General features: G+C 49.6%; 1 protein-coding gene across 1 annotated transcript; it reads right to left on the bottom strand.

Annotated features, from left to right (window-relative positions):
- Positions 1 to 5092: 5092 nt before the first annotated feature.
- LOC144602851 (polypeptide N-acetylgalactosaminyltransferase 3-like) lies at positions 5093 to 26616 on the bottom strand. Its single transcript, XM_078415973.1, has 10 exons — positions 26207 to 26616; positions 23702 to 23874; positions 22012 to 22161; positions 19692 to 19926; positions 18429 to 18546; positions 17531 to 17731; positions 15157 to 15288; positions 13485 to 13577; positions 7097 to 7249; positions 5093 to 5221 (listed from the first exon to the last, which is right to left on the bottom strand). Exons 1-10 carry the CDS (start codon positions 26614 to 26616, stop codon positions 5093 to 5095), a joined length of 1794 nt encoding a protein of 597 aa, XP_078272099.1.
- Positions 26617 to 27274: the final 658 nt, after the last annotated feature.

Raw genomic sequence — 27274 nt, 5'->3', positions numbered from 1 at the left:
ATCTGAGGTGAGAAGAAACTTTTTCACCCAGAAAGTTGTGAATTTGTGGAATTCTCTGCCACAGAAGGCAGTGGCCAATTCACTGGTTGAAGTTAAAAGAGTTAGATGGAGCTCTAGGGACTAGTGGAATCAAGGGATATGGGGAAAAGGCAGGCACAGGCTACTGATTGTGGATGATCAGCCATGATCACAATGAATGGCGGTGCTGGCTCGAAGGGCCAAATGGCCTCCTCCTGCACCTATTTTCTATGTTTCTATGAGATGCTGCCTGTCCCGCTGAGTTATTCCAAGATTTTGTGTGTACCTTATGCAGAATCTCTATACCTCCTCCATCGATTCTGTCCAGAATTCTGTGGCCCCTGGTTCTGGACTCTCCCAACATTGGGAACATTTTTCCTGCATCTAGCTTGTCCAGTCCTTTCAGGTGAGGCAGGGGTTCACTTGCACCTCCTCCAACTTCATCTACCGTATCCGTTGTTCAAGATGTGGACTCTTATACATCGGCGAGGCCAAGCGCAGATTTGGCAATCGTTTCGCTGAACACCTTCGCTCAGTCCGCTTGGACCTACCTGATCTCACAGTTGCTAAACACTTTAATTCTCCTTCCCATTCCCACACTGACCTTTCTGTCCTGGGCCTCCTCCACTGTCAGAGTGAGGCTAAACGCAAATTGGAGGAACAGCACCTCATATTTCGCTTGGGCAGCTTACAGCTCAGTGGTATGAACATTAACTTCTCTCACTTCAGGTAGCCCCGGCATTCCCACTCTCTCCATCCCTCCCCCACCTAAGTCACCAGCTTCTCGTTTTCACCCAACAAACAGCTAACAATGGCCTGTTTCCCTTATCATCGTTACTTTTTTGCATATCTTTCATTCATTGTTCTTTATCTCTCTACATCACCGTCTATATCTCTCGTTTCCCTTATCCCCAACCAGCCTGAAGAAGGGTCTCGACCCGAAACATCCCACACCCACTAGGGACACTGTTTTTACATTTACCAAGCCAATTAACCTACAACGTCTTTGGAGTGTGTGAGGAAACCGAAGAACTCGGAGAAAACCCACGCAGGTCACGGGGAGAACGTACAAACTCCGTACAGACAGCACCCATAGTCGAACCGGGGTCTCCGGCGCTGCACTCGCTGTAAGGCAGCAACTCTACTGCTACGCCAACGTGACTGCCCACATTTAGTCACACAGAATGGAAGCAGGCCCTTCAGCCCAACTTGTCTGTGCTGACCAGGTTGTCCCACCTACAATCATCCCACCTCCGTGTGCTTTAGTCTGGACTGGAATTCCTTCCCTAAACCACCCACCATCTCTGTGATACTTTAAAATACTGTTACAGGGGGTCACAGCTGAGAAACAGGCCCTTCGTTCCTGCCCATGTTTGGCCCCTATCCCTCTAATCATGTCCTATCCATGTACCTGTCCAAGTGTTTTTTAAGTGTTGTTATAGTACCTGCCTCAACTATCTCCTCCAGCAACTCGTTCCATAAACCCTCCACCCTTGTGTAAAAACCCATGCAGTCACAGGGTTGCCAACTGTTCTGTATTAGCTGGGATATACCGCGTTTTGGGCTAAATTGGTTTGTCCCGTACGGGACCGCCCTTGTCCTGTATTAGGCCCGGACGACACTGTAGGCCCGGACACCGTAGGCCTGAACACTATAGGCTAGACACTGTAGCCCGGGGCCGCTGTAATCCCGGACAGTGTAGGCCCAGGGGCCCGGGCGCTGCCTAACAGAGGTTGAGTAGAAATCGCCATCGGTGGAGCAGGAGCACGTGGCCGCTGGCTGGGTGAGGTCACGTGGGGCGCAGGGTGGTGACATCACCCTTTGTCCCTTATTTGGGAGTGAGGATATTGGCAACCCTAGCGAACCTGTAAACTCCACACAGGCAGCACCCGAGGTCTCTGGTGCTGTGAGGCAGCATCTCCATCCCTGCGCCACTGTGCTGCCCTTATCGGAGATGAGGAAGAATTTCGTTAGCTAGAGGGTGATGAATCCGTCGAACTCATTGCCACAGACGTCGGTGGAGGTTAAGTCTTTGGGTATTTTTAAAGCAAAGATTGCTAGAATCTTATAGGGGGAAAAAAAATGCAGATGCTGGTCTACATCAAAGGTAGCATCTCTGGAGAGAAGGAATGGGTGACGTTTTGGGCCTGAAGGGCCTCGACCTGAAACGTCACCCATTCCTTCTCTCCCGAGATACTGCCTGACATGCTGAGTTACTCCAGCATTTTGTGTCTACCTTTGATTGCTAGATTCTTGATTAGTACGATTGTCAAAGGTGATGGAAACAAGGCAGGAGAATGAGATTGGGAGGGAAACATAAATCAGCCATGATTGAATGGCTCGATGGGCCGAATGGCCTAATTCTGCTCCAATGTCTTATGGTCTTACAAAATTTGAACGTAAATATCTAGATCAACCAATATTTAATAATATTCCAGTGTGCTTTCTTCTGTTTCTACACTCAGAAATGTTATTTGTTGTTTCCATTTTTAGAGACAGTTCAATCTTTGACAATAAATGATGCAGGAAAACTCAATTTAACACAACATAACCTTGGAAGTAAAACAATGACAGTACCGGAGAGAAAAACGACACAGAGTGCTGGAGTGTTTCTGCGGGTCAGGCAGCATCTCTGGACAACGTTTCAGGTTGGGACCCTTCTTCAGGCTAATTGTGGAGAGGGGGGTGAGAGAAGGAAAGCTGGAAGATAGGAGGGGCAGGAAATGTGCGGTAGGTAATAGTTTGATACCAGTGAGAGGGTTTTTGATAAACAGATGTTTGTTTAGAGATACAGCGCGGAAACAGGCCCTTTCGGCCCACTGTGTCCGCGCCGACCAGCGATCCCCGCACATTAACACTATCCCACACCCACTAAGGAGCATTTTACATTTACCAAGCCAATTAACCTACGAACCTGCACGTCTTTGGAGTGCGGGAGGAAACCGAAGATCTCGGAGAAAAACTCACGCAGGTCACGGGGAGAACATACAAACTCCGTACAGACAGTGCCCGTAGTCGGGATGGAACCCGGGTCTCCGGCGCTGTAAGGCAGCAGCTCTACCGCTGAACATACACTGATCAGCCAAAACATTATGACCACTGACAGGCGAAGTGAATAACATTGATTATCTTGTCACAATGGCACCTGTCAAGGGGTGGGATATATTAGGCAGCAAGTGAACAGTCAGTTCTTGAAGTTGATATGTTGGATGCAGGAGAAATGGGCAGGAGTTAAGACCTGAGCGACTTTGACAAGGGTCAAATTGTTATGGCCAGGCGACTGGGTCAGAGCATCTCTGAAACGGCAAGGCTTGTGGGGTGCTCCCGGTCAGCAGTGGTGAGTTCCGACCGACAGTGGTCCAAGGAGGGACAAACCACAAACCGGTGACAGACAGGGTGTTGGGCACACAAGACTCATCGATGCGCGAGGGCAACGAAGGCTATCCCATCTGGTCCGGACCGACAGATGGTCTACTGTGGCACAAGTCACAGAAAATTTTATCGGCGGTCACTGGGGGAATGTCACAATACACAGTGCATCGCACCCTGCTGCATATGGGGTTGCACACGGAGCACCAACAGCATATTAGGCAGGTGGTCATAATGTTTTGGCTCATCAGGTGATAATGTTTTGGCTGATCGGTCGGTGTTGGTGTAGGGAGGACCTGCAGATGCTGATTTACGCCAAAGACAGACACAAAGAGCTGGAGTAACTCAGCGAGTCAGGCCAGCATCTCTGGAGGAGAAGGAAGAGGTGACGTTTTGGGTCGAGACGTTTGAAGAAGGGTCTCGACCCGGAACGTCACCCATTCCTTCTCCCCAGAGATGATCACTCAACGTATCTCAATCTATGTACTGTACATTCTGAACTTTGGTCTTGCCACATGTGAAAGAACAGTTATGGGTGGTTTGTGAAAGGTTTCCAGCAGAGGGTTCACCTCCAACTCTGAAGCTGGGATACAGTAAGTTGGTCAGAACTCATCAGAATTTCTCAGGGCACTGAGGCAGGTCGAGGATAAATCACAAGAGTGATTTAAAAAGCCAGTGAAAGCAGTGTAAACCCAATCATACTGGGGATGGTCGGATCTGGGCCTGTGCTCACTGGAATTTAGAAGGATGAGGGGGGACCTCATTGAAACTGAGAGAATAATGAAAGGCCTGGTTAGCGTGGATGTGGAGAGGATGTTTCCAGTAGTGGGGAAGTCTAACACCAGAGGGCACAGCCTCAGAATTAAAATGACATACCTTTGCAATGGAGATGAGGAGGAATTTCTTCAGAGGGGTGGTGAATCTGTGGAATTCATTACCACAGATGGCAGTGGAGGCCAAGTCATTGTTATTTTTAAAGCGGAGATTGGTGGGTTTAGTTTAGAGATACAGCGCGGAAACAGCCCCTTCGGCCCACCGAGTCCGCACCAACCAGCGATCCCCCGCACATTAACACCATCCTACACACACGAGGGACAATTTACATTTACCACCAAGCCAATTAACCTACAAGCCTGCACGCCTTTGGAGTGCGGGAGGAAACTGAAGATCTCGGAGAAAACTCATGCAGGTCACGGGGAGAACGTACAAACTCCGTACAGACAGTGCCCATAGTCGGGATGGAACCCGGGTCTCCGGCGTTGTAATCGCTGTAAGGCAGCAGCTCTACCGCTGCGCCACCGTGACTGTGGTTCTTGACTAGTAACGGCGAGGAAGGTTATGGGGAGAAGGCAGGATAATCGGGTTGAGGGGGAAAGATAGAGCAGCCACGATCAAATGGCGGAGGAGGCACGATGGGCCGAATGGCCTAATTCTGCTCCTTGGTCTTGTGTGTGGCCTTCTGAAGACCCGTAAGGTGAAGCGTTAACGTCGGCCTTCAGGTGGCGTCAGGAATATCCGAGGTGCGATGGGGATCTAAGGAGGCGGGCGGGCGGGCGGCTCCACGGAAAACGGAAGATGGCCCAACGGGATGGGAAGAAGCCATGGGATGAAACTTCCGGGCTGACGTCCTACCAGGGCGCGGGTTCCCTGAGATCCACCGGTGGAAGGCTGGTGTGGACGGGCGGAGAGAGGGGAGGAAGGGCCATCATTCTGGAGGGTCTTCAATGAACATCCAGCGCTGCTCCACGTCCGTGGGGTCACATTCCGCCATCTTGACGTCCTCTCCCGTCGCGGACAAACACAGATCCAAGCTCAGGTTGACTATCATTCCATGCTAGGGAGGTGGGGGAACAAAATCATGAGGTGGGTAGATACAAAATGCTGGAGTATCTCAGCGGGACAGGCAGCATCTCAGGAGAGAAGGAATGGGTGATGTTTCGGGTCGAGACCCTTCTTCAGACTGATGTTCTGTAGGTTTGGTGGCTACGATGTTGGGTAGGTTAGATGGCTATGATGTTGGGTAGGTTAGGTGGCTGTGATGTCAGTAGGTTAGATGGCTATTATGTCGGTAGGTTAGGAGGCTATGATGTTGGTAGGTTAGGTGGCTATGATGTTGGGTAGGTTAGGAGGCTATGATGTCAGTAGGTTAGGTGGCTATGATGTTGGGTAGGTTAGGTGGCTGTGATGTTGGGTTGGTTTGGTGCCTATGATGTTGGTAGGTTCGGTGGCTATGATGTTGGTAGGTTAAGTGGCTATGATGTTGGGTAGGTTAGGTGGCTGTGATGTCAGTAGGTTAGATGGCTATGATGTTGGGTAGGTTTGGTGCCTATGATGTTGGTAGGTTAGGTGGCAATGATGTTTGGTAGGGCAGGTGTATTAAATGCATTTTCGACTTACATAGAAAATAGGTGTAGGAGGAGGCCATTTGGCCCTTCGAATCAACACCGCCATTCATTGTGATCATGGCTGATCATCCACAATCAGTAACCCGTGCCTGCCTTCTCCCCATATCCCTTGATTCCACTCTATCTAACTCTCTTTTAAATTCATCGTGAATTGGCCTCCACTGCCCTGAGGCAGAGAATTCCACAAATTCACAACTCTCTGGGTGATAACGATTTTTTCTCACCTCAGTTATAAATGGTCTCCCCTTTATTCTTAGACTGTGTGGCCCCTAGTTCTGGACTCCCCCAATATCGGGAACATTTTTCCTGCATCTAGTTTGCCAGTCCTTTTATAACTTTACACGGTCTCCATAAGATCCCCTCTCATCCTTCTAAACTCCAGTGAACACGAGCCCAGTCTTACCAATCTTTCCTCATATGACAGTCCCGCCATCCCAGGGATCAATCTCATGAACCTACGCTGCACTGCCTCAATTACAAGGATGTCCTTCCTCAAATTAGGGGACCAAAACTATAGACAATACTCCAGATGTGGTCTTACCAGGGCCATATACAATTGCGGAAGAACCTCTTTACTCCTGTACTCAAATCCTCATGTTATGAAGGCCAACATGCAATTATCTTTCTTCACTTCCTGCTAGTACCTGCACACCAACTTTCAGTGACTGGTGTACAAGGCCATCCAGGTCTCGCTTGTCCAGTCCTTTTATAATTTTATACGTCTCTATAAGATCCCCTCTCATTCTTCTGAACTCCAGTGAACACGAGCCCAGTCTTTCCAATATTTCCTCATATGACAGTCCCGCCATCCCAGGGATTAACCTGGTGAACCTACGCTGCACTGCCTCAAAAACATGGACGTCTTTCCTCAAATTAGGAGACCAAAACTGCACACAAACCCGCCATCCTGGGGATTCGCTGAAAAACCTTTTCAGTCAGAGAGTTGTAAATCTGTGGAATTTTCTGCCTCAGAAGGCAGTGGAGGCCAATTCTCTGGATGCTTTCAATAGAGTTAGATAGAGCTCTTAATGATAGCGGAGTCAGTGGGCAGGAATTGTGAATGATCAGCGATGATCACATTGAATGGCGGTGCTGGCTCGAAGGGCCAAATAGCCTACACCTGCACCTATTGTCTATTGATTATCCTGGGATTACAATATTTTCGATTTACGATGGGTTTATTGGAACGTAAGTCGAGGAACACCTGTAGTTCTGTGTTCTCACTCCTTCACATCCACTGCTTACACACTGGGGGGTAATTTCCTCTGCACCACCTATCTTCTATGTTTCTAAGAACTCCTCACCTGAATGACTTGAAACATCTGCTCGTCTGGCACGTTGGCACTTCCCAGCGCAGTCCCACAATCTGCCAGGGCCACGGAGAGAGCCCGTGCCCGCAGGCACCGCGGACTGAGCCCCCCAGTGATGATTTCCCCCTTCTCCGTGTACTCGAAATGCTGCAGGGAGAGGGAGAGGGAGTGGGCCGGGGGGTGGAGGGTAGGGGAAAGAGGAGATGGAGAGGTTACCAAAGAGAATGGCTTCCCTGACCCCAAAGATTCACATAGAAATTGCTGGAGTAACTCAGCGGGACAGGCGGCATCTCTGGAGAGAAGGGCTGGGTGATGTTTTGGGATGAATGGATCCATCCGTTCATTCATTTATTCATTCATCCATCCGTAAACATAGGGGGCAGAATTAGGCCATTCGGCCCATTCTGCATGGTGGCGCAGCGGTAGAGTCACTGCCTCACAGCACCATAGACCCAGGTTCGAACCTGACTAAGGGCGCTGTCTATACGGAGTTTGTACGTTCTCCCCGTGACCTGCGTCGGTTTTCTCCGAGATCTTCGGTTTCCCCCCATACTCCAAAGACGTACAAATTGGCTTGGTAAATGTAAACGTTGTCCCTAGTGGGTGTAGGATGGTGTTAATATGCGGGGATCGCTGGTCGGCGCGGACCCGGTGGGCCGAAAGGGCCTGTTTCCGCGGAGTATCTCTGAAGTTTACACCGCTGTTCAATCGTGGCCGAACTATCTTCTCCTCCTAACCCCATTCTCCTGCCTTCTCCCCATAACCCCTGACATTTGTACTAATCAAGAAGCTACAGTATCTATCTCTGCCTGAAAAATATCCACTGACTTGGCCTCCACAGCCGTCTGTCGCAAAGAGTTCCACAGGTTCACCGCCCTCTGGCTGAAGAAATTCCTCCTCATCTCCTTCCTAAAGGAACGTCCATTAATTCTGAGGCTGTGCCCTCTGGGCCTAGACTCTCCTACTAGTGGAAACATCCTCTCCACATCCACTCTATCCAAGCCTTTCACGATTCGGTAAGTTTCAATGAGGTCCTCCCCTCATCCTAAACTCCAGCGAGTTCAGCCAGGCCCAGTGCCATCAAACTCTCACCATATGTTAATCCACTCATTCATTTATTCACTCATTCATCAGGCATGTGAGTGAGGTAAAAAAAAAAGAGGAAAAGAGCCGAGTGCTTGCGTGAGGCGTACAACAGGGGTAAAAAAATTGGACATTTTTTGAAAATTTACACACAAAATTACCAGATTGATTCCTGAGATGGCCTCTTTTAGTGCATTTCAATGTAAAAACAGACATTACAAAATAATGTGAATATGTCACATAGAAAATAGGTGCAGGAGTAGGCCATTTGCCCTTCGAGCCTGCACCGCCATTCAATATGATCATGGCTGATCATCCAACTCAGTATCCCGTACCTGCCTTCTCTCCATACCCCCTGATCCCTTTAGCCACAAGGGCCACATCTAACTCCCTCTTAAATATAGCCAATGAACTGGCCTCAACTACCTTCTGTGGCAGAGAATTCCACAGACTCACCACTCTCTGTGTGAAAAAAAACGTTCACATCTTGGTCCTAAAAGACTTCCCCCTTATCCTTAAACTGTGACCCCTTGTTCTGGACTTCCCCAACATCGGGAAAAATCTTCCTGCATCTAGCCTGTCCAACCCCTTAAGAATTTTGTAAGTTTCTATAAGATCCCCCCTCAATCTTCTAAATTCCAGCGAGTACAAGCTGAGTCTATCCAGTCTTTCTTCATATGAAAGTCCTGCCATCCCAGGAATCAATCTGGCGAACCTTCTCTGTACTCCCTCTATGGCAAGAATGTCTTTCCTCAGATTAGGAGACCAAAACTGTACGCAATACTCCAGGTATAGCAAAGGGGATTACAGAGGCATGAGGCAGGAGCTGGCCAAAATTGACTGGAAGGAGGCCCTAGCAGGGAAGACGGTAGAACAGCAATGGCAGGTATTCCTGGGAATAATGCAGAGGTTGCAGGATCAATTTATTCCAAAGAGGTGGAAAGACTCTAAGGGGATTAAGAGACACCTGTGGCTGACAAGGGAAGTCAGGGACAGCATAAAAATTAAGGAGAGGAAGTATAACATAGCAAAGAAGAGTGGGAAGACAGAGGATTGGGACTCTTTTAAAGAGCAACAAACGTTAACTAAAAAGGCAATACGGGGAGAAAAGATGAGGTACGAGGGTAAACTAGCCAATAATATAAAGGAGGATAGCAAAAGTTTTTTTAGGTACGTGAAGAGAAAAAAAATAGTCAAGGCAAATGTGGGTCCCTTGAAGACAGAAGCAGGGGAATTTATTATGGGGAACAAAGAAATGGCAGACGAGTTAAACCGTTACTTTGGATCTGTCTTCACTGAGGAAGATACACACAATCTCCCAAATGTTCTAGGGGCCAGAGAACCTAGGGTGATGGAGGAACTGAAGGAAATCCACATTAGGCAGGAAATGGTTTTGGGTAGACTGATGGGACTGAAGGCTGATAAATCCACAGGCCCTGATGGTCTGCATCCCAGGGTACTTAAGGAGGTGGCTCTAGAAATAGTGGAAGCATTGGAGATCATTTTTCAATGTTCTATAGATTCAGGATCAGTTCCTGTGGATTGGAGGATAGCAAATGTTATCCCACTTTTTAAGAAAGGAGGGAGAGAGAAAACAGGTTATTATAGAAAAGTTAGTCTGACATCAGTGGTGGGGAAGATGATGGAGTCAATTATAAAAGACGAAATTGCTGAGCATTTGGATAGCAGTAACAAGATAATTCTGAGTCAGCATGGATTTACGAAGGTGAAATCATGCTTGACAAATCTACTGGAATTTTTTGAGGATGTAACTAGGAAAATTGACAGGGGAGAGTCAGTGGATGTGGTGTACCTCGACTTTCAGAAAGCCTTCGACAAGGTCCCACATAGGAGATTAGTGGGCAAAATTAGGGCACATGGTATTGGGGGTAGGGTACTGACATGGATAGAAAATTGGTTGACAGACAGAAAGCAAAGAGTGGGGATAAATGGGTCCCTTTCGGAATGGGAGGCAGTGACCAGTGGGGTACCGCAAGATTCGGTGCTGGGACCCCAGCTATTTACGATATACATTAATGACTTAGACGAAGGGATTAAAATTACCATTAGCAAATATGCAGATGATACTAAGCTGGGGGGTAGTGTGAATTGTGAGGAAGATGCAATAAGGCTGCATGGTGACTTGGACAGGTTGTGTGAGTGGGCGGATACATGGCAGATGCAGTTTAATGTAGATAAGTGTGAGGTTATTCACTTTGGAAGTAAGAATAGAAAGGCAGATTATTATCTGAATGGTGTCAAGTTAGGAGGAGGGGGAGTTCAACGAGATCTGGGTGTCCTAGTGCATCAGTCAATGAAAGGAAGCATGCAGGTACAGCAGGCAGTGAAGAAAGCCAATGGAATGTTGGCCTTCATAACAAGAGGAGTTGAGTATAGGAGCAAAGAGGTCCTTCTACAGTTGTACCGGGCCCTGGTGAGACCGCACCTGGAGTACTGTGTGCAGTTTTGGTCTCCAAATTTGAGGAAGGATATTCTTGCTATGGAGGGCGTGCAGCGTAGGTTCACTAGGTTAATTCCCGGAATGGCGGGACTGTCGTATGTTGAAAGGCTGGAGCGATTGGGCTTGTATACACTGGAATTTAGAAGGATGAGGGGGGATCTTATTGAAACATATAAGATAATTAGGGGATTGGACACATTAGAGGCAGGAAACATGTTCCCAATGTTGGGGGAGTCCAGAACAAGGGGTCCACAGTTTAAGAATAAGGGGTAGGCCATTTAGAACGGAGATGAGGAAGAACTTTTTCAGTCAGAGAGTGGTGAAGGTGTGGAATTCTCTGCCTCAGAAGGCAGTGGAGGCCAGTTCGTTGGATGCTTTCAAGAGAGAGCTGGATAGAGCTCTTAAGGATAGCGGAGTGAGGGGGTATGGGGAGAAGGCAGGAACGGGGTACTGATTGAGAGTGATCAGCCATGATCGCATTGAATGGCGGTGCTGGCTCGAAGGGCTGAATGGCCTACTCCTGCACCTATTGTCTATTGTCACCAATGCCCTGTACACTAATAACATTTTGAAGTAAATTCGCACATTAATTGATAATCAGCCCAAAAAGTTGGCAATTGTTTTTTCTGCTGTATTTTATATTTTAACCCCGTTTTAATTAATTTTGTTATATAATCTTGCACTTAAATTTAATATTTACTCATTGCAGTTCCACCACTGATTTTCTGGCACTCTTGGTTCCAGAGCTTTGCTGGTTTATCCAGCTGGCCAAGTAAGTCGCTCGGCGATGGAGGTTAGATGTGCCGGCTCCAGCTGGGCTGGAGTTCCAGAGCCCCGGCCGCACGTTGCAAATTCAACCCACCGATCGGCCGTGGAAGTCCCGATGAGGTCGAGATTGGCTGCCTTGCCCAGCCTAGTTGCCACATTTTCGGGGCTCGCGGGGCGGGGGATTTCTCGCGGAACCCCTAGCGACCTCTAGCCGAACCCTAGTGTTCATTACAAGTCTATACATCGTTTCTTTTCTTTTCTTTTTCTTTCTCGATCCGATTTCTCCGTTCATTTGGCAAAGTGTCAAACGCGGAAATCATGCAAAAAGCATGGAAAATAAACAATAGATGCAGAAGTAGGCCATTCGGTCCTTCGAGCCAGCACCCCGTTCCTGCCCTCTCCCCATACCCCCTGACTCCGCTATCCTTAAGAGCTCTATCTAGCTCCCTCTTGAAACCATCAAGAGAATTGTCCTCCACTGCCTTCTGAGGCACAGAATTCCACAGATTTACAACTCTTTGACTGAAAAAGTTTTTCTTCACCTCCGTTCTAAATGGCCTACCCCTTATTCTTAAACTGTGGCCCCTGGTTCTGGACTCCCCCAACATTCGGAACATGTTTCCTGCCTCTAATGTGTCCAACCCCTTAATAATCTTATATGTTTCAATAAGATCCCTTCTCATTCTTCTAAATTCCAGTGTATACAAGCCTAGTTGCTCCAGTCTTTCATCATACGACAGTCCCACCATTCTGGGAATTAACCTAGTGAACCTACACTGCACGCCCTCAATAGCAAGAATATCCTTCCTCAAAATTGGAGACCAAAAATGCACACAGTACTCCAGGTGCAGTCTCACTAGGGCCCTGTACAACTGTAGAAGGACCTCTTTGCTCCTATATTCAACTCCTCTTGTTATGAAGGCCAACATTCCATTGGCTTTCTTCACTGCCTGCTGTACCTGCATGCTTCCTTTCAGTGACTGATGCACTAGGACACCCAGATCTCGTTGTACGTCCCCTATTCCTAACTTGACACCATTCAGATAATAATCTGCCTTCCTATTCTTACCACCAAAGTGGAAAACCTCACTTTAAACTGCATCTGCATGCATCCGCCCACTCACACAACCTGTCCAAGTCACCCTGCAACCTCGTAGCATCTTCTCACAGTTCACACTGCCACCCAGCTTTGTGTCATCTGCAAATTTGCTAATGATACTTTTAATCCCTTCATCCAAGTCATTAATGTATATTGTAAATAGCTGCGGTCACAGCACCGAACCTTGCAGTACCCCACTAGTCACTGCCTGTCATTCTGAAAGGGACCGATTTATCCCCACTCCTTTGCTTTCTGTCTGTCAACCAATTTTCTATCTATGTCAATACCCTGCCTCCAATACCATGTGCTCTAATTTTGCCCACTATTCTCCTATGTGGGACCTTGTCGAAGGCTTTCTGAAAGTCAAGGTACACTACATCCACTGGCTCTCCGCTGTCCATTTTCCTAGTTACATCCTCAAAAAATTCCAGAAGATTAGTCAAGCATGATTTCACCTTCGTAATCCATGCTGACTCGGAACGATCCTGTTACTGCTATCCAAATGCTCCGCAAGTTCGTCTTTTACAATTGACTCCAGCATCTTCCCCACCACTGCTGTCAGACTAACTGGTCTATAATTTCCTGTTGTCTCTCTCCCTCCTTTCTTAAAAGGTGGGGATATCATTAGCTACCCTCCAATCCACAGGAACTGATCCTGAATCTATAGAACATTGGAAAATGATCACCAATGCGTCCATGATTTCTAGAGCCACCTCCATAAGTACCTTGGGTTGCAGACCATCAGGCCCTGGGGATTTATCAGCCTTCAGTCCCATCAGTCTACCCAACACCATTTCCTGCCTAATGTGAATTTCCTTCAGTTCCTCCGTCACCCTAGGATCTCTGACCACTAGAACATCTGGGAGATTGTTTGTATGGATTTTTAAATGGATTTTAAAAACGCGGAAATCCGCGGAAACGTGGAAACTTCACGTGCCTGATTCATTCATTCATTTCTCCTCCTCATTTACCTGATGTTCCTCTTGTTCATAGCAAGGATCCATTGAAACAAACTCTTCAATCTCGTCTGAACTCAGACAGCGGAAGCTGTCCTGGTTCACTAACTGGAACAAAGGTGATGCAAAGGTGTTAAACACACAGCCATACTGATCAACAGAAGGCCCTTTGCCCCACAAAGCCCATGCTGACCCTCAGCCAGTAGAGCTGCTGCCTCACGGCGCCAGAGACCCTAGTTTTGATCCTGACCTTTACATCTACTCTCTAACTGCCCTCTCTCTCTCACTCTACCCCCTCTCTCTCTCACTCTACCCCCTCTCTCTCTCTCTCTATCCCCCCTCTCTCTCTCTATCCCCCCTCTCTCTCTATCCCCCTCTCTCTCTCTCTCTATCCCCCTCTCTCTCTCTATCCCCCTCTCTCTATCTCCCCTCACTCTCTATCCCCTCTCCATCCCCTCTTTCTCTCTCTATCCCCCCATCTCTCTCTCAGCCTCTCTCTCTCTCAGCCTCTCTCTCTCTCTCTCTCAGCCTCTCTCTCTCTCTCTCAGCCTCTCTCTCTCTCTCTCTCTCTCAGCCTCTCTATCTCAGCCTCTCTCTCTCTCTCTCTCTCTCTCTCTCTCTCTCTCTCCTCTCTCTCTCTCTCTCTCTCTCTCTCTCTCTCTCTCTCTCTCTCTCTCTCTCTCTCTCTCTCTCTCTCTCTCTCTCTCTCTCTCCTCTCTCTCCTCTCTCTCTATCCCCTCTCTCTCTCCTCTCTCTCTATCCCCTCTCTCTCTCTTTCCCCACCTCTCCTACCCCCCTCTCTCTTTCCCAATTCCTCTTTTTTCCTCTCCCCCTCCCTCTCTTTCTCTCTCTCCATCTCTCTCTCTCTCCCTCCTCCCCCTTTGGAGTGTGGGAGGAAACCGGAGCATCCGGAGTAATCCCAAGCAGTCACAGGGATGACGTACAAACTCTGTATAGACGCGCCGGAGGTTGAGGGCGGCAATGTGGCGCAGCGGTAGAGTTGCTGCCTCACAGCGCCAGAGACCCGGGTTCCATCCTGAGTACGGGTGCTGTCTGTACGGAGTTTGTACGCTCTCCCCATGACCTGCGTGGGTTTTCTCCGGGATCTTTGGTTTCCACCCACACTCCAAAGACGTGCAGGTTTGTGGGTTAATTGGCCTTGGTACATTGTAAATTGTTCCTAGTGTGTGCAGGATAGTGTTAGTGTGCGGGGGATCGCTGGTTGGCGCGGGCTCGCTGGGCTGAAGGGCCTGTTTCCGTGTAGTATCTCTGAACTAAACTAAACAATGTAGGAAACAAAGCTGTTTAAATCGAAGGTAGACGCAAAATGCTGGAGTAACTCAGCGGGTCAGGCAGCATCTCAGGAGAGAAGGAATGGGTGACGTTTCGGGTCGGGACCCTTCTTCAGACTAATCAAGTCTGATCAGAAATGTCCGTCACCCATTCCTTCTCTCCAGAGATGCTGCCTGACCCGCTGAGTTACTCCAGCATTTTGCGTCTACCCTAAACTAAACAATGCGCTGCCCTGTTGCAGAGTGGCTAAATGGCTTTGGTGAAAAAAAATTGTAAATTGTCCCTAGTGTGTGTAGGATAGTGCTAGTGTATGGGGTGATCGCTGGTCGGCGTGGACTCGGTGGGCCTGTTTCCGCCCTGTATCTCTAAACTAAATTAAACAAACTAAACTCACTGAAGTGTGGTCCATTCGTTGTAGATCAGGGACGTACAGCTCTCGTTGTACATGACGGAGATACCAGCTGAAATTCTTGCACTGCAGTCTCTCTCTGAGCTCCCGTCTCTCCGAAACGTCGCCAAACAATCCCTGGGAAACGGGGATAAAAACACAATGATTTAGCGTTCCCTTCCACGACAGCATCAACTGCCCCTGTACCTCCCCCCTCCACTCCGTACAAGGACCCCGACAGTCCTTGCAGGTGAGGCAGACATTCACCTGCACCTCCTCCAACCTCGTCTACTGTATCCGCTGTTCCAGGTGTCGACTTCTCTACATCGGAGTGACCAAGCGCAGGCTCGGCGATCGTTTCGCTCAACACCTCCACTCAGTCCGCCTCAACTCGCTTGATCTCCCGGTGGCTCAGCACTTCAACTCCCCCTCCCACTCCCACACTGACCTTTCTGTCCTGGGCCTCCTCCAGGGGAGAAGGAAGGGATGGGGACGGGATAGAGATAGGATGTAGTCGGAGACAGGAAGACTGGTGGGAGAACTGGGAAGGGGGAGGCGATAGAGAGGGAAAGCAAGGGCTATCTGAAGTTAGAGAAATCAACGCTGGGATGTAAACTACCCAAGCAAAATATGAGATGCTGTTCCTCCAATTGCGCTGGGCCTCTCTCTGACAATGGAGGAGGCTCAGGACAATAGACAATAGGTGCAGGAGTAGGCCATTCGGCCCTTCGAGCCAGCACCACCATTCAATGTGATCATGGCTGATCATTCTCAATCAGTACCCCATTCCTGCCTTCTCCCCATACCCCCTGACTCCGCTATCCTTCAGAGCTCTTTCTAGCTCTCTCTTGAAACCATCCAGAGAATTGGCCTCCACTACCTTCTGAGGCACAGAATTCCACAGATTTACAACTCTCTGACTGAAAAAGTTTTTCCTCATCTCCGTTCTAAATGGCCTACTCTTTATTCTTAAACTGTGCCCCCCTGGTTCTGGACTCCTCCAACATTGGGAACATGTTTCCTGCCTCTAACGTGTCCAAACCCTTAATAATCTTATACGTTTCGATAAGATCCCCTCTCATCCACTCTTTCAACATACGACAGTCCCGCCATTCCGGGAATTAACCTAGTAAACCTATGCTGCACGCCTTCAATAGCAAGAATATCCTTCCTCAAATCTCGATATACCAAAACTGCACACAGTACTCCAGGTGCAGTCTCACTAGGGCCCTGTACAACTGCAGAAGGACCTCTTTGCTCCTCTACTCAACTCCTCTTGTTATGAAGGCCAACATTCCATTGGCTTCACTGCCTGCTGTACCTGCATGCTTCATTTCAGTGACTGATGCACTAGGACACCCAGATCTCGTTGTACGTCCCCTTTTCCTAACTTGACACCATTCAGATAATGCTCTGCCTTCCTATTCTTCCCACCAAAGTGGATAACCTCACATTTATCCACATTAAACTGCATCTGCCATGCATCCGCCTACTCACACAACCTGTCCAAGTCACCCTGCAACCTCGTATCATCTTCTTCACCGTTCACACTACCACCCAGCTTTGTATCATCTGCAAATTTGCTAATGGTACTTTTAATCCCTTCATCCAAGGCATTAATGTATATTGTAAATAGCTGCAGTCCCAGCACCGAGCCTTGCGGTACCCCACTAGTCACTGCCTGCCATTTATCCCCACTCTTTGCTTTCTGTCTGCCAACCAATTTTCTATCCATGTCAGCACCCTACCTCCAATACCATATGCTCAAATTTTGCCCACTAATCTCCTATGTGGGACCTTGTCGAAGGCTTTCTGAACATTGAGGTACACTACATCCACTGCTCTCCCCAGTCCATTCTCCTCAAAATGTCAGATTGGGAATGGGAGGGGGAAGTTGAAGTGCTGAGCCACCGGGAGATCAGGTAGGTTAAGACGGACTGAACGGAGGTAGGTGCAGCCTGACCCGCTGAGTTACTCCACCATTTTCATATTTATTTCATATTTCAGATACAGCGCGGAAACAGGCCTTTTCGGCCCACCAAGTACGCGCCGCCCAGCGATCCCCGCACATTAACACTATCCTTCACACACTAGGGACAATTTTTACATTTACCCAGTCAATTAACCTACATACCTGTACGTCTTTGGAGTGTGGGAGGAAACCGAAGATCTCGGAGAAAATCCACGCAGGTCACGGGGAGAACGTACAAACTCCTTACAGTACAGCACCCGTAGTCAGGATCGAACCTGAGTCTCCGGCGCTGCATTCGCTGTAAAGCAGCAACTCTACCGTTGCGCCACCGTTTTGTGTCTACCTTTGTTTTAAACCAGCATCTGCAGTCTTTTTTGCTAAATGTTTTTGGGATGCTGCCATGCTCACCTTCCTGGCGATCTCAGCAGCCTCGGGCACGCGGGTGTAGAAGATGTCCTTGTAATCGTCCAACCACACCTCGGCCACCCGCACCAGGTTGCGGTAGATGACGTAGGGGCCGTCCGGGTAGATGTCGGGGGGGTCTTCACGGAACACGTGGCCCACGACGGAGCAAGGTAGGATCTCCATCCGCCCCCCGCACTGCCACACCTGCGGGCAACAACACAGCAGCCAAACTCACGGCCCGGTCGGGTACAGCACGGGACCAGACGCACACAGAGCGCCGCAGTAACTCAGCGGGACTGGCAGCATCTCTGGAGAGAAGGGGTTGGTGACGTTTTGGGTCGAGACCCTTCTTCGGACTGATCTTCGGAACGGTGGCGCAGCGGTAGAGTTGCTGCCTTACGGCGAATGCAGCACCAGAGACCCGGGTTCGATCCCGTCTATGGGTGCTGTCTGTACGGAGTTTGTACGTTCCCCCCGTGACCTGCGTGGTTTTTCTCCGAGATCTTCGGTTTCCTCCCACACTCCAAAGACGTACAGGTTTATAGGTTAATTGGCTTGGTCAATGTAAAAATTGTCCCTTGCGGGTATAGGATAGTGTTAGTGTGCGGGGATCGCTGGTCGGTGCGTACCCGGTGGGCCGAAAGGGCCTGTTCCGCGCTGTATTTCTAAACTAAACTAAAGTGAAGTAGATTTACGACCTGAAACGTCACCCATTCCTTCACTCCAGAGATGCCATCTGTCCTGCTGAGTTACTCCAGCTTTTTGTGTCTATCTTCGACTTAAACCAGCATCTGCAGTTCCTTCCCACACACACACACAAACAAACACACAAACACATATATATGGAGTCCATGTTCTAGCGAGGTGGAATGGCCTGCTTTGTGATAGGGGTATATATTACCCGAAAAGACAGCTCCAAGTTCTCTCCGCCCCATATCTCCATTTTGTCATCGTAGGTGCCGATGTAGTCAAAGTAGTCCTTGTAAATAGCAAAGAGTCCTCCAGAGATGGTGGGAGTCCTGAAACAGGGGAGATACAGGCTGGGTTAGCTGAATGGAGACCAGTTTTCCACCCTTGCCTCTGTTCACTTATTAACGTACTACGCTTTGCACTGCCTGCCCCTCTTCAAGCTTTCCTCCCTCCCTCCCCCCTCCCCAAACAATCACAGAAGAAAACAGTAGGAAAAAAAACTGCAGATGCTGGTTCAAAACACCTGCATCTCCTCCCTCATCTACTGTATCCGCTGTTCCAGGTGTCAACTTTTCTACATCGGCGAGACCAAGCGCAGGCTCGGCGATCGTTTCACTGAACACCTCCGCTCAGTCCGTCTCAACCAACCTGATCTCCTGGTGGCTCAGCACTTCAACTCCCCCTCCCATTCCCAATCTGACCTTTCTGTCCTGGGCCTCCTCCACTGTCAGGGTGAGGCCCAGCACAAATTGGAGGAAAAGCACCTCATATTTCGCTTGGGAGTTTACAGCCCAGCGGTATGAACATTGACTTCTCTAACTTGGGGATGTCACATTTAATTCCCTCGTCTAAATCGTTAATGTATATTGTAAATAACTGGGGTCCCAACGCCGGCCCTTGCGGCAACCCACTAGCCACTGCCTGCCATTTTGAAAAGGACCCGTTAAATTCCTACTCTTTGCTTCCTGTCTGCCAACCAGTTCTCTATCCATGTCAATACCCTACCCCCAATACCATGTGATCTAATTTTGCACACTAATCTTTTGTGTGGGGTCAGTTGCACCACTGAAGAAGGGTCTCGACCCGAAACATCACCCATTCGAATAGTAGTTCTACTCAATAACCAAAGTCTGTGGTCTATTTGTTGCTCTCGTTTATTTTCACCCACATGTTTAGACCGTAATGTTGTACCCTTATTGTTTTGATGTGGTTATGCTTAATTCTTAATTGCTAACTGTATGTTTGTGTTGTCATTTGTGAGCGGAACACCAAGGTACATTCCTTGTATATGCACATACTTGCCCAATAAACTTATTCATTCATCCATCCATTCATTCATCCATCCATTCATTCATTCATCCATCCATCCATTCGTTCCTTCTCTCCAGAGATGCTGTCTATCTGCAGTGTGAACCAGTACCTGCAGTTCCTTGCTACACATGAGGTACACTGATCTCCGCCGCTGGGCGCTAACCTGTACGGGAAGCTGTCGTCCATCCTGGCTTCGTTCTCGTGAGCCGGCACCTGTTCCCAGGTGAAGGAGAGTGACCAGTCGAAGGAGCCGCGCGAGGGGCTGCGGTCGGTGGGGGTGGGCTTGCCGACCTCCAGGGTGCGCGCATCGATGGAGGTGATCTGCGGGCTGACCAGCACCTGCTCCACCTCCACAATCCGGGCCAGCAGCGGCTCCAGCCAGCCCTCGAAACACTCGCCTGTGGGGAAACAACCACAGCCACACGTCCGCAAGTTTAATTTAGTTCAGTTTATTTTCACAGATACGGCGCGGAAACAGGCCCTTCAGCCCACCGCGTCCGCGCCGACCTGCAATCCCCGCACACTAACGGCACGGTGGCGCAGCGGTAGAGTTGCTACCTTGTAGCGAATGCAGCGCCGGAGACCAGGGTTTAATCCCGACTACGGGGGCTGTCTGTACGGAGTCTGTACGTTCTCCCCGTGACCTGCGTGGGTTTTCTCCGAGATCTTCGGTTTCCTCCCACATGCCAAAGACTTGCAGGTTTATAGGTTAATTGGTTTGGTAAATGTAAAAACTGTCCCTGATGTGTTGTGTGTGTAGGATAGTGTTAATGTGCGGGGATCGTTGGTCGGCGAGGACCCGGTGGACCGAAGGGCTTGTTTCCGCGCTGTTTCTTGAAATTAAACTAAACTAACATTATCTTACACACACTAGAGAAAATCTTTACCTTTATACCAAGCCAATTAACCTACAAACCTGCAAGTCTTTGGAGTGTGGGTGGAAACCGAAGACCTTGGAGAAAACCCACAGGTCACGGGGAGAACGTACAAACTCCGTACAGACTGTACCCAGTCAGGATGGAACCCGGGTCTCTGGCGCTGAAAGCGCTGTAAGGCAGCAACTCAACCACTGCGCCTCCGTAGTTATAGGCCATTCAGCCCATTGAGTCATAGATATTGTTAGAAAGAGCTCTTAGGGCTAACGGAATCAAGGGATATGGGGAGAAAGCAGGAACGGGGTACTGATTCTGGATGATCAGCCATGATCATATTGAATGGCGGTGCTGACTCAAAGGGCCGAATGGCCTACTCCTGCACCTATTTTTCTATGTTTTCTAAGACACTGTCGCTGGATAATATCCCTGGGCTGTGGGCCAAACCCAGGTAGGTGGGAGTAGTGCAGATGAGATATTTTGGTCCGCATGAACAGGATGGGCCGAAGGGCCGGTTTCCATGCAGATAAGAGGATATTAGATTTAACGAGAGGTGCAGGAAGGAACTGCAGATGCTGGCTTAAACTGAAGATAGACACAAAATGCTGGAGTAACTCAGCGGGTCAGGCAGCATCTCTGGAGAAAAGTGGGTGACGTTTCGGGTCGAGACCCTTCTTCAGACTTAGAGTCAGGGGAAACGGAAACAAGAGGTCTGGATGGTGATACAGAGAGATGTAGAACAAATGAATGAAAGATATGCAAAAAGAAACGATGATCGGGGATGGGTGGGGCCCACAATGGTCCATTGTTGGCTGGGGGGGTAGGTGATAACGAGATATACACGCGGTGAAACTCGTCAGGACGACAGTGAAACTACTGCGATAACCTGGGTGGGGTGGGACGGAGTGAGAGGGGAGGCAGGGGTTACCTGAAGATTAACCAGGTCAGTCCCCGGGATGGAGGGACTGTCATATGAGGAAAGATTGGAAAGACTGGGCTTGTATTCACCGGAGTTTAGAAGGATGAGAGGGGATCTTATAGAGACGTATAAAATTAAGAGAGGACTGGACAAGCTAGATGCAGGAAAAAATGTTCCCAATGTTGGGGGAGTCCAGAACCAGGGGCCACCCAGTCTAAGAATAAAAGGGAGGCCATTTAAAACTGAGATGAGAAAAAACTTTTTCACCCAGAGAGTTGTGAATTTGTGGAATTCTCTGCCACAGAAGGCAGTGGAGGCCAATTCACTGGATGAATTTAAAAGAGAGTTAGATGGAGCTCAAGGGGCAAGCAGAGTCAAGGGATATGGGGAGAAGGCAGGCACGGGTTACTGATTGTGGATGATCAGCCATGATCACAATGAATGGCGGTGCTGGTTCGAAGGGCAAAATGGCCTCCTCCTGCACCTATTTTCTATGTTTCTATGATATGGGGAGAAGGCAGGCACGGGTTACTGATTGTGGATGATCAGCCATGATCACAATGAATGGCGGTGCTGGCTCAAATGGCCTCCTCCTGCACCTCTTTTCTATGTTTCTGTAGTGAGGTGCCTGTTTCCGCACTGTTTCTCTGCAGTCTAAATTCAACGCACTGTCGATGGTTGACTTCACTCACAGTGAGAGTCAAGAAAGACCAACACTTCTCCCGTTGCTCCAGAGCTCCCCAGTAGCCGGGCCGACACCAACCCCTTCCTTGTGGAACTTCTCAGGATCTTGACGGAGGGCAGCTTTGCCACGTGTCTGTCCAGGGCTGTCTTCAGGTGTCCTGGAAACAAGATGGCAGAGACCATTAGCGTCACCAAATGGAACTGCCCTTGATCGAACTTTGCTGGCTTTGGAAGATAGAACAGTACCACACAGGAATGGACAATTTACATTTCTACCAAGCCAATTGACCTACAAACCTGTGTGTACCTGGAGTGTGGGAGGAAACGAGCTCCCGGAGAAGACCCACGAAGGACATGGGGGAGAACGTATGAATCCGTAGTCAGGATCAAACCCGGGTAGATAGATGCAGAAGAAAAAAAAATCTGCAAATGCTGGTTTAAATTGAAGGTAGACACAAAATGCGGGAGTAACTCAGCGGGTCAGGCAGCATCTTGGGAGAGAAAGAATGGGTGACGTTTCGGGTCGAGACCCTTCTTCAGTCTGATCCGAAACATCACTCATTCCTTCTCTCCCTAGATGCTGCCTGACCCGCAGTTACTCCAGCATTTTGTGTCTAGCTCAGGGTAGATAGATTCTTGATTAGTACAGTTGTCAGCGGTTATGGGGAGAAGGCTGGGGTTGAGACGGAAAGATAGGTCAGCCGTGATTGAATGGCAGAGTTGATTTGATGGGCCAAATGGCCTAATTCTGCTCCTAGAACTTAGGAAGCCGTCCAGCCCGACCAAGATGCCCCATCCAAACTAATCCTATTTGCCCGCATTTGGCCCAATACCCGCCAAACCTATCCTGTTCACGTACCTCTACCGCTGCGCCACCGTGACCGCCCTTATTGACACGTTTCAAGGAACTGTTGAAAGCTTTTATTGCATGTTTTCCAGTCAGCAGAGTTGAGGTAGGTACAGGTGCAATGCTTAAGAACCATTTACACAGTACCTGGAAAGGACAGGTTCAGAGGGATGTGGGCCCAATGCAGGAAAGTGGGACTCATGTAGATGGGGCAGGTTGGGCCGAAGGGCCTGTTTCCATGCTTTATGAATCTATGAGGCAAGAGCAGGGCGGCACGGTAGCGCGGCGGCAGAGTTGCTGCCTTAATGCGAATGTAGTGCCGGAGATCCGGGTTAGATCGCGACTACGGGGGCTGTCGGTACAGAGTTTGTATGTTCTCCCCGTGACCTGCATGGATTTTCTTTGAGATCTTCAGATTCCTCCCACACTCCAAAGACGTACAGGTTAGTAGGTTAATTGGCTTGTTAAATGTAAAAATTGTCGCTAGTGGGTATAGGATAGTGTTAGTGTGCGGGGATCGCTGGTCGGCGCGGACCCGGTGGGTCGAATCGGCCTATTTCCGCGCTGTATCTCTAAACTCAACTAAACTAAAGTAGTGTAGATGGGGCATGTTGCTTGGTGTAGGCAAGTTGGGCTAAGGGCCTGTTTCCATACTGAATCACTCTATGAGGTCGGACTGGTGTAGATGGGGCATGTTGGTCGGTGTGGGCAAGTTGGGCTGAAGGGCCTGTTTCCATGTTTTATCACTCTATGAGGGTAGGGGTAGTGTAGACGGGGCATGTTGGTCGGTGTGGGCAAGTTGGACTGAAGGGCAATGGTTCTACGCTGCATGACTCCATCTTCACCCTGACCTTGTGTGCTGGCGTCATCTACAAGGATGACCTCTCTCAGGACGATGGCGGGGGCCGTGTGGAGAACACTGTGGACGGTCCGAAGCAGGGTGGACCAGGCTTCGTTGTAGAAGGCGATGATCACACTGGTAGATGGCAGCGGAGGGCATCGTCTGAACTTCCGGCTGATGCACCTGAGGTGGGACCAAGACAAACGTTCAAGGAACAGTGCACGGACATCTCCCCACCCCCTTTCCTCCCACTACCCTTCCCAATGCCTTTATACCTCTGCCATTGAGGGACTTGCTATTGAGGGAGTGCAGCGTAGGTTAATTCCCGGGATGGCGGGACTGTCGCATGTTGAAAGAATGGAGCGACTGGGCTTGTATTCACTGGAATTTAGAAGGATGAGAGGGTATCTTATTGAAACATATAAGATTATTAAGGGATTGGGCACGATAGAGGCAGTAAACATGTTCCTAATGTTGGGGAAGTCCAGAAGCAGAGGCCACAGTTTAAGAATAAGGGGTAGGCCATTTAGAACAGAGACGAGAAAAACCTTTTTCACCCAGAGTTGTAAATCTATGGAATTCTCTGCCTCAGAACGCAGTGGAGGCCAATTCTCTGGATGCTTTCAAGAGGGAGTTAGATAGAGTTCCTAAAAATAGCGGAGTCAAGTGATATGGGGAGAAGGCAGGAACGGGGTACTAATTGTGGATGAATAGCCATGATCACAGTGAATGCCGGTGCTGGCTTGAATGGCCGAATGGCCCACTCCTGCACCTATTGTCTATTGTCATCATACCAGGCAGAAACATAGTAACACAGAAAATAGGTGCAGGAGTAGACCATTCGGCCATTGAAGCCAGCACTGCCATTCAATATGATCATGGTTGATTATCCAAAATCAGTACCCCGATCCTGCTTTCTCCCCATATTCCTTGATTCTGTTAGTCCCAATAAGGATATCGAACTTTCTCTAGAATACATCCAGTGAATTGGCCTCCACAGCCTTCTGTGGCAGCACATTCCACAGATTCACAACTCTCTGGCTGAAAAAGATTTTCCTCATCTCAGTCCTCAATGGCCTATATGCCTTCTTCTTAAACTGTGACCCCTGTTTCTGGACTCCCCCATTTTTCCTGCATCTACCCTGTCCAATCCCTTCAGAATTTTATGTTTCTATAAGATTCCCTCTCATCCTAAATTCCAGTGAATACAAGCCCAGCCGACCCATTCTTTCATCATATATCAGTCCAGCCATCCCGGGAATTAACCTGGTGAACCTAAGTTGCACTCCCTGAATAGCAAGAATATCCTTGCTCAAATTAGGAGACCAAAACTGCACACAGTACTCCAGGTGTGGTCTCACCAGGGCCCTGTACAACTGCAGTAGGACCTCCTTACTCCTATACTCAAAACCTCTCGCTATGAAGGCCAACATGCCATTAGCTTTCTTCACTGCCTGCTGTACATTCCAAAGCTCTGCCTTTCAGTTGTACAAGACAGAGGTGAGGCCATATTGTGTTCACTTTTGGGAAGTCAAACCAAGGCAGGACCTTCATAGTGTACGGCAGAGCTGCTGCCTCACAGCGCCCAAGACCAGGGTTCGATCCTGACCACAGGTGCTGTCTGTACGTTCCCCCTGTAACCGTGTGGGTTTTCTCCGTGTGCTCCGGTTTCCCCTCATACTCCAAAGACGTGCGGGTTTGAGAGGTTAATCGGCTTCGGCACCACGGTGCCAGAGATGATGCGGTCATGGGGGCGCAGCGGTAGAGTTGCTGCCTTACAGCGAATGCAGCGCCGGAGACCCGAGTTCCATTCTGACTGCAGGTGCTGTCTGCACGGAGTTTGCACATTCTCCCCGTGTGACCTGCGTGGGTTTTCTCCGAGGTCTTCGGTTTCCTCCCACACTCCAAAGACGTTCAGGTTTGTAGGTTAATTGGCATGGTAAATGTAAAAATTTTCCCTAGTGGGTGTAGGATAGTGTTAATGTGCAGGAATCGCTGGTCGGTGCGGACGCGGTGGGCCGGAAGGGCCTGTTGCCGCATTGTGTCTTTAAACTAAACGAAACTAAATGATGCCTGACCCGCTGTGTTCCTCCTGCACATTGTGCCCGATAAGGACTATCTGACTTTAGACTAATTTCCCTCTCCCATAGCTGGGGTTGCCAACTGTTCCGTATTAGCCGGGACATCCCGTAGTTTGGGCTAAATTGGTCTGTCCCGTATGGCACCGCCTTTGTCCCTTATTAGGCCCGGGGGGCTTGGTGGGCCCAGACACTGTAGGCCTGGGGGCCGCTGTGGGCCCGGACAGTGTAGGCCCGGGCGCTGCCTGCGGAGGTAGCGTAACAACCTGCCTCCCGGCCCGGACGGCCGCCATTGGTGGAGCGGGAGCACGTGGCCGCTGGCTGGGTGAGGTCACGTGAGGCGCGGGGCGGTGACGTCACCTTGTCCCTTAGTTGGGAGTGAGATAGTTGGCAACCCCTACCCATAGCCCCAGGGATGCCCGGAGGGAGGGTCTTACTCTGCGGGCCTGCTGTCTGGTCCTAGATTACGGTGCAGAGAGACGCGGTCGCTGGCGAAGGCGTCGAACCCGTACATGCGGAAGCCGGCGAATCTCTCGATCGCCTCCTGCGCGCTGAGGTTGTGGAGCACCAGCGCGTTGCCCGCTGCCCCCGGCGCTCCCGGCTCCTGAGCCGGCCGTGGGGAGACCGGCTCCAGCTCCGTGCCGGAGTAGTGGCCGGGCTGGCAGCGGCCTTCGCCGCCGGCCGGCTTCCTGAATGGGGGCTTGAAGATCGGCCGTCCTGGGCCCTCCGCCGGCCCTCCCGCCTCGGGCACGCTGAGCAGTCGCTGGGCCAGGAACAGGCCGAGGGTGCAGCCGGGAACCAGGAGCACGAGCCTCCGCAGGGAGAAGATCCTTCTTAGTCCGCCCATCCTCTCCCTGAACGACACGGGGAAATAGAAAACAAGCATCAGGCTTTCCACAGTAGCCGATCAACCTTCAACTTCACCCAGAGATCTGTGGAATTCTCTGCCTCAGAAGGCAGTGGAGGCCAATTCTCTGGATGTATTCAAGAGAGAGTTAGATAGAGCTCTTAGGACTAGCGGAATCAAAGATACTAGAGGAGTAAGATGAACCACTCCATTGAAATCGCCTATACTGCCTGTACGGAAAGGAGCGTAACGCCCGCAATTTTAGTAAGCAAAACCCGCCTCTCGCAGTGTAATCAGTGTTGTGGGGGAACAGTATGTGTGATGACACCATGAAAATGCAGAATATATCTCATCTGTCAATTCACAGATTTTTGTTACTTTTCTTTTTAAATGTTTCTGCAAGTTTCTGCTTAATAAAATGGCGCCATGGCATACTACGGTTTTTAGGGTCGAGTGGTCTATCTTGCCCTGCTCTATTATCTTTGAGCGGAATCAAGGGATATGGGGAGAGGGCAGGAACGGGTTACTGATTGTGGATGATCAGCCATGATCACGGTGAATGGCGGTGCTGGCACGAAGGGCGGAATGGCTTCCTGCACATATTGTCTATTGTCAAAGCTGCACAGTAGGATGTGGGGGGAGACCGGAGCACCCAGAG

The sequence above is a fragment of the Rhinoraja longicauda genome, chromosome 19 (assembly GCF_053455715.1).
Source record: "Rhinoraja longicauda isolate Sanriku21f chromosome 19, sRhiLon1.1, whole genome shotgun sequence".
In the NCBI taxonomy this organism is placed as follows: domain Eukaryota; kingdom Metazoa; phylum Chordata; class Chondrichthyes; order Rajiformes; family Arhynchobatidae; genus Rhinoraja; species Rhinoraja longicauda.
Note: the sequence above shows the minus strand (reverse complement) of the source record. Positions and strands in the feature narration are given on the sequence as shown.

Coding starts and splice junctions, on each gene's coding strand:
- LOC144602851 (XM_078415973.1), bottom strand. CDS start 26,616: ATGGGCGGACTAAGAAGGATCTTCTCCCTGCGGAGGCTCGTGCTCCTG. Junction 19,927..22,011: donor GGTCTTTCTTGACTCTCACT/GTGAGTGAAGTC, acceptor GTTTCCCCACAG/GCGAGTGTTTCGAGGGCTGG. Junction 15,289..17,530: donor CTGCTGAGATCGCCAGGAAG/GTGAGCATGGCA, acceptor CCCGTTTCCCAG/GGATTGTTTGGCGACGTTTC.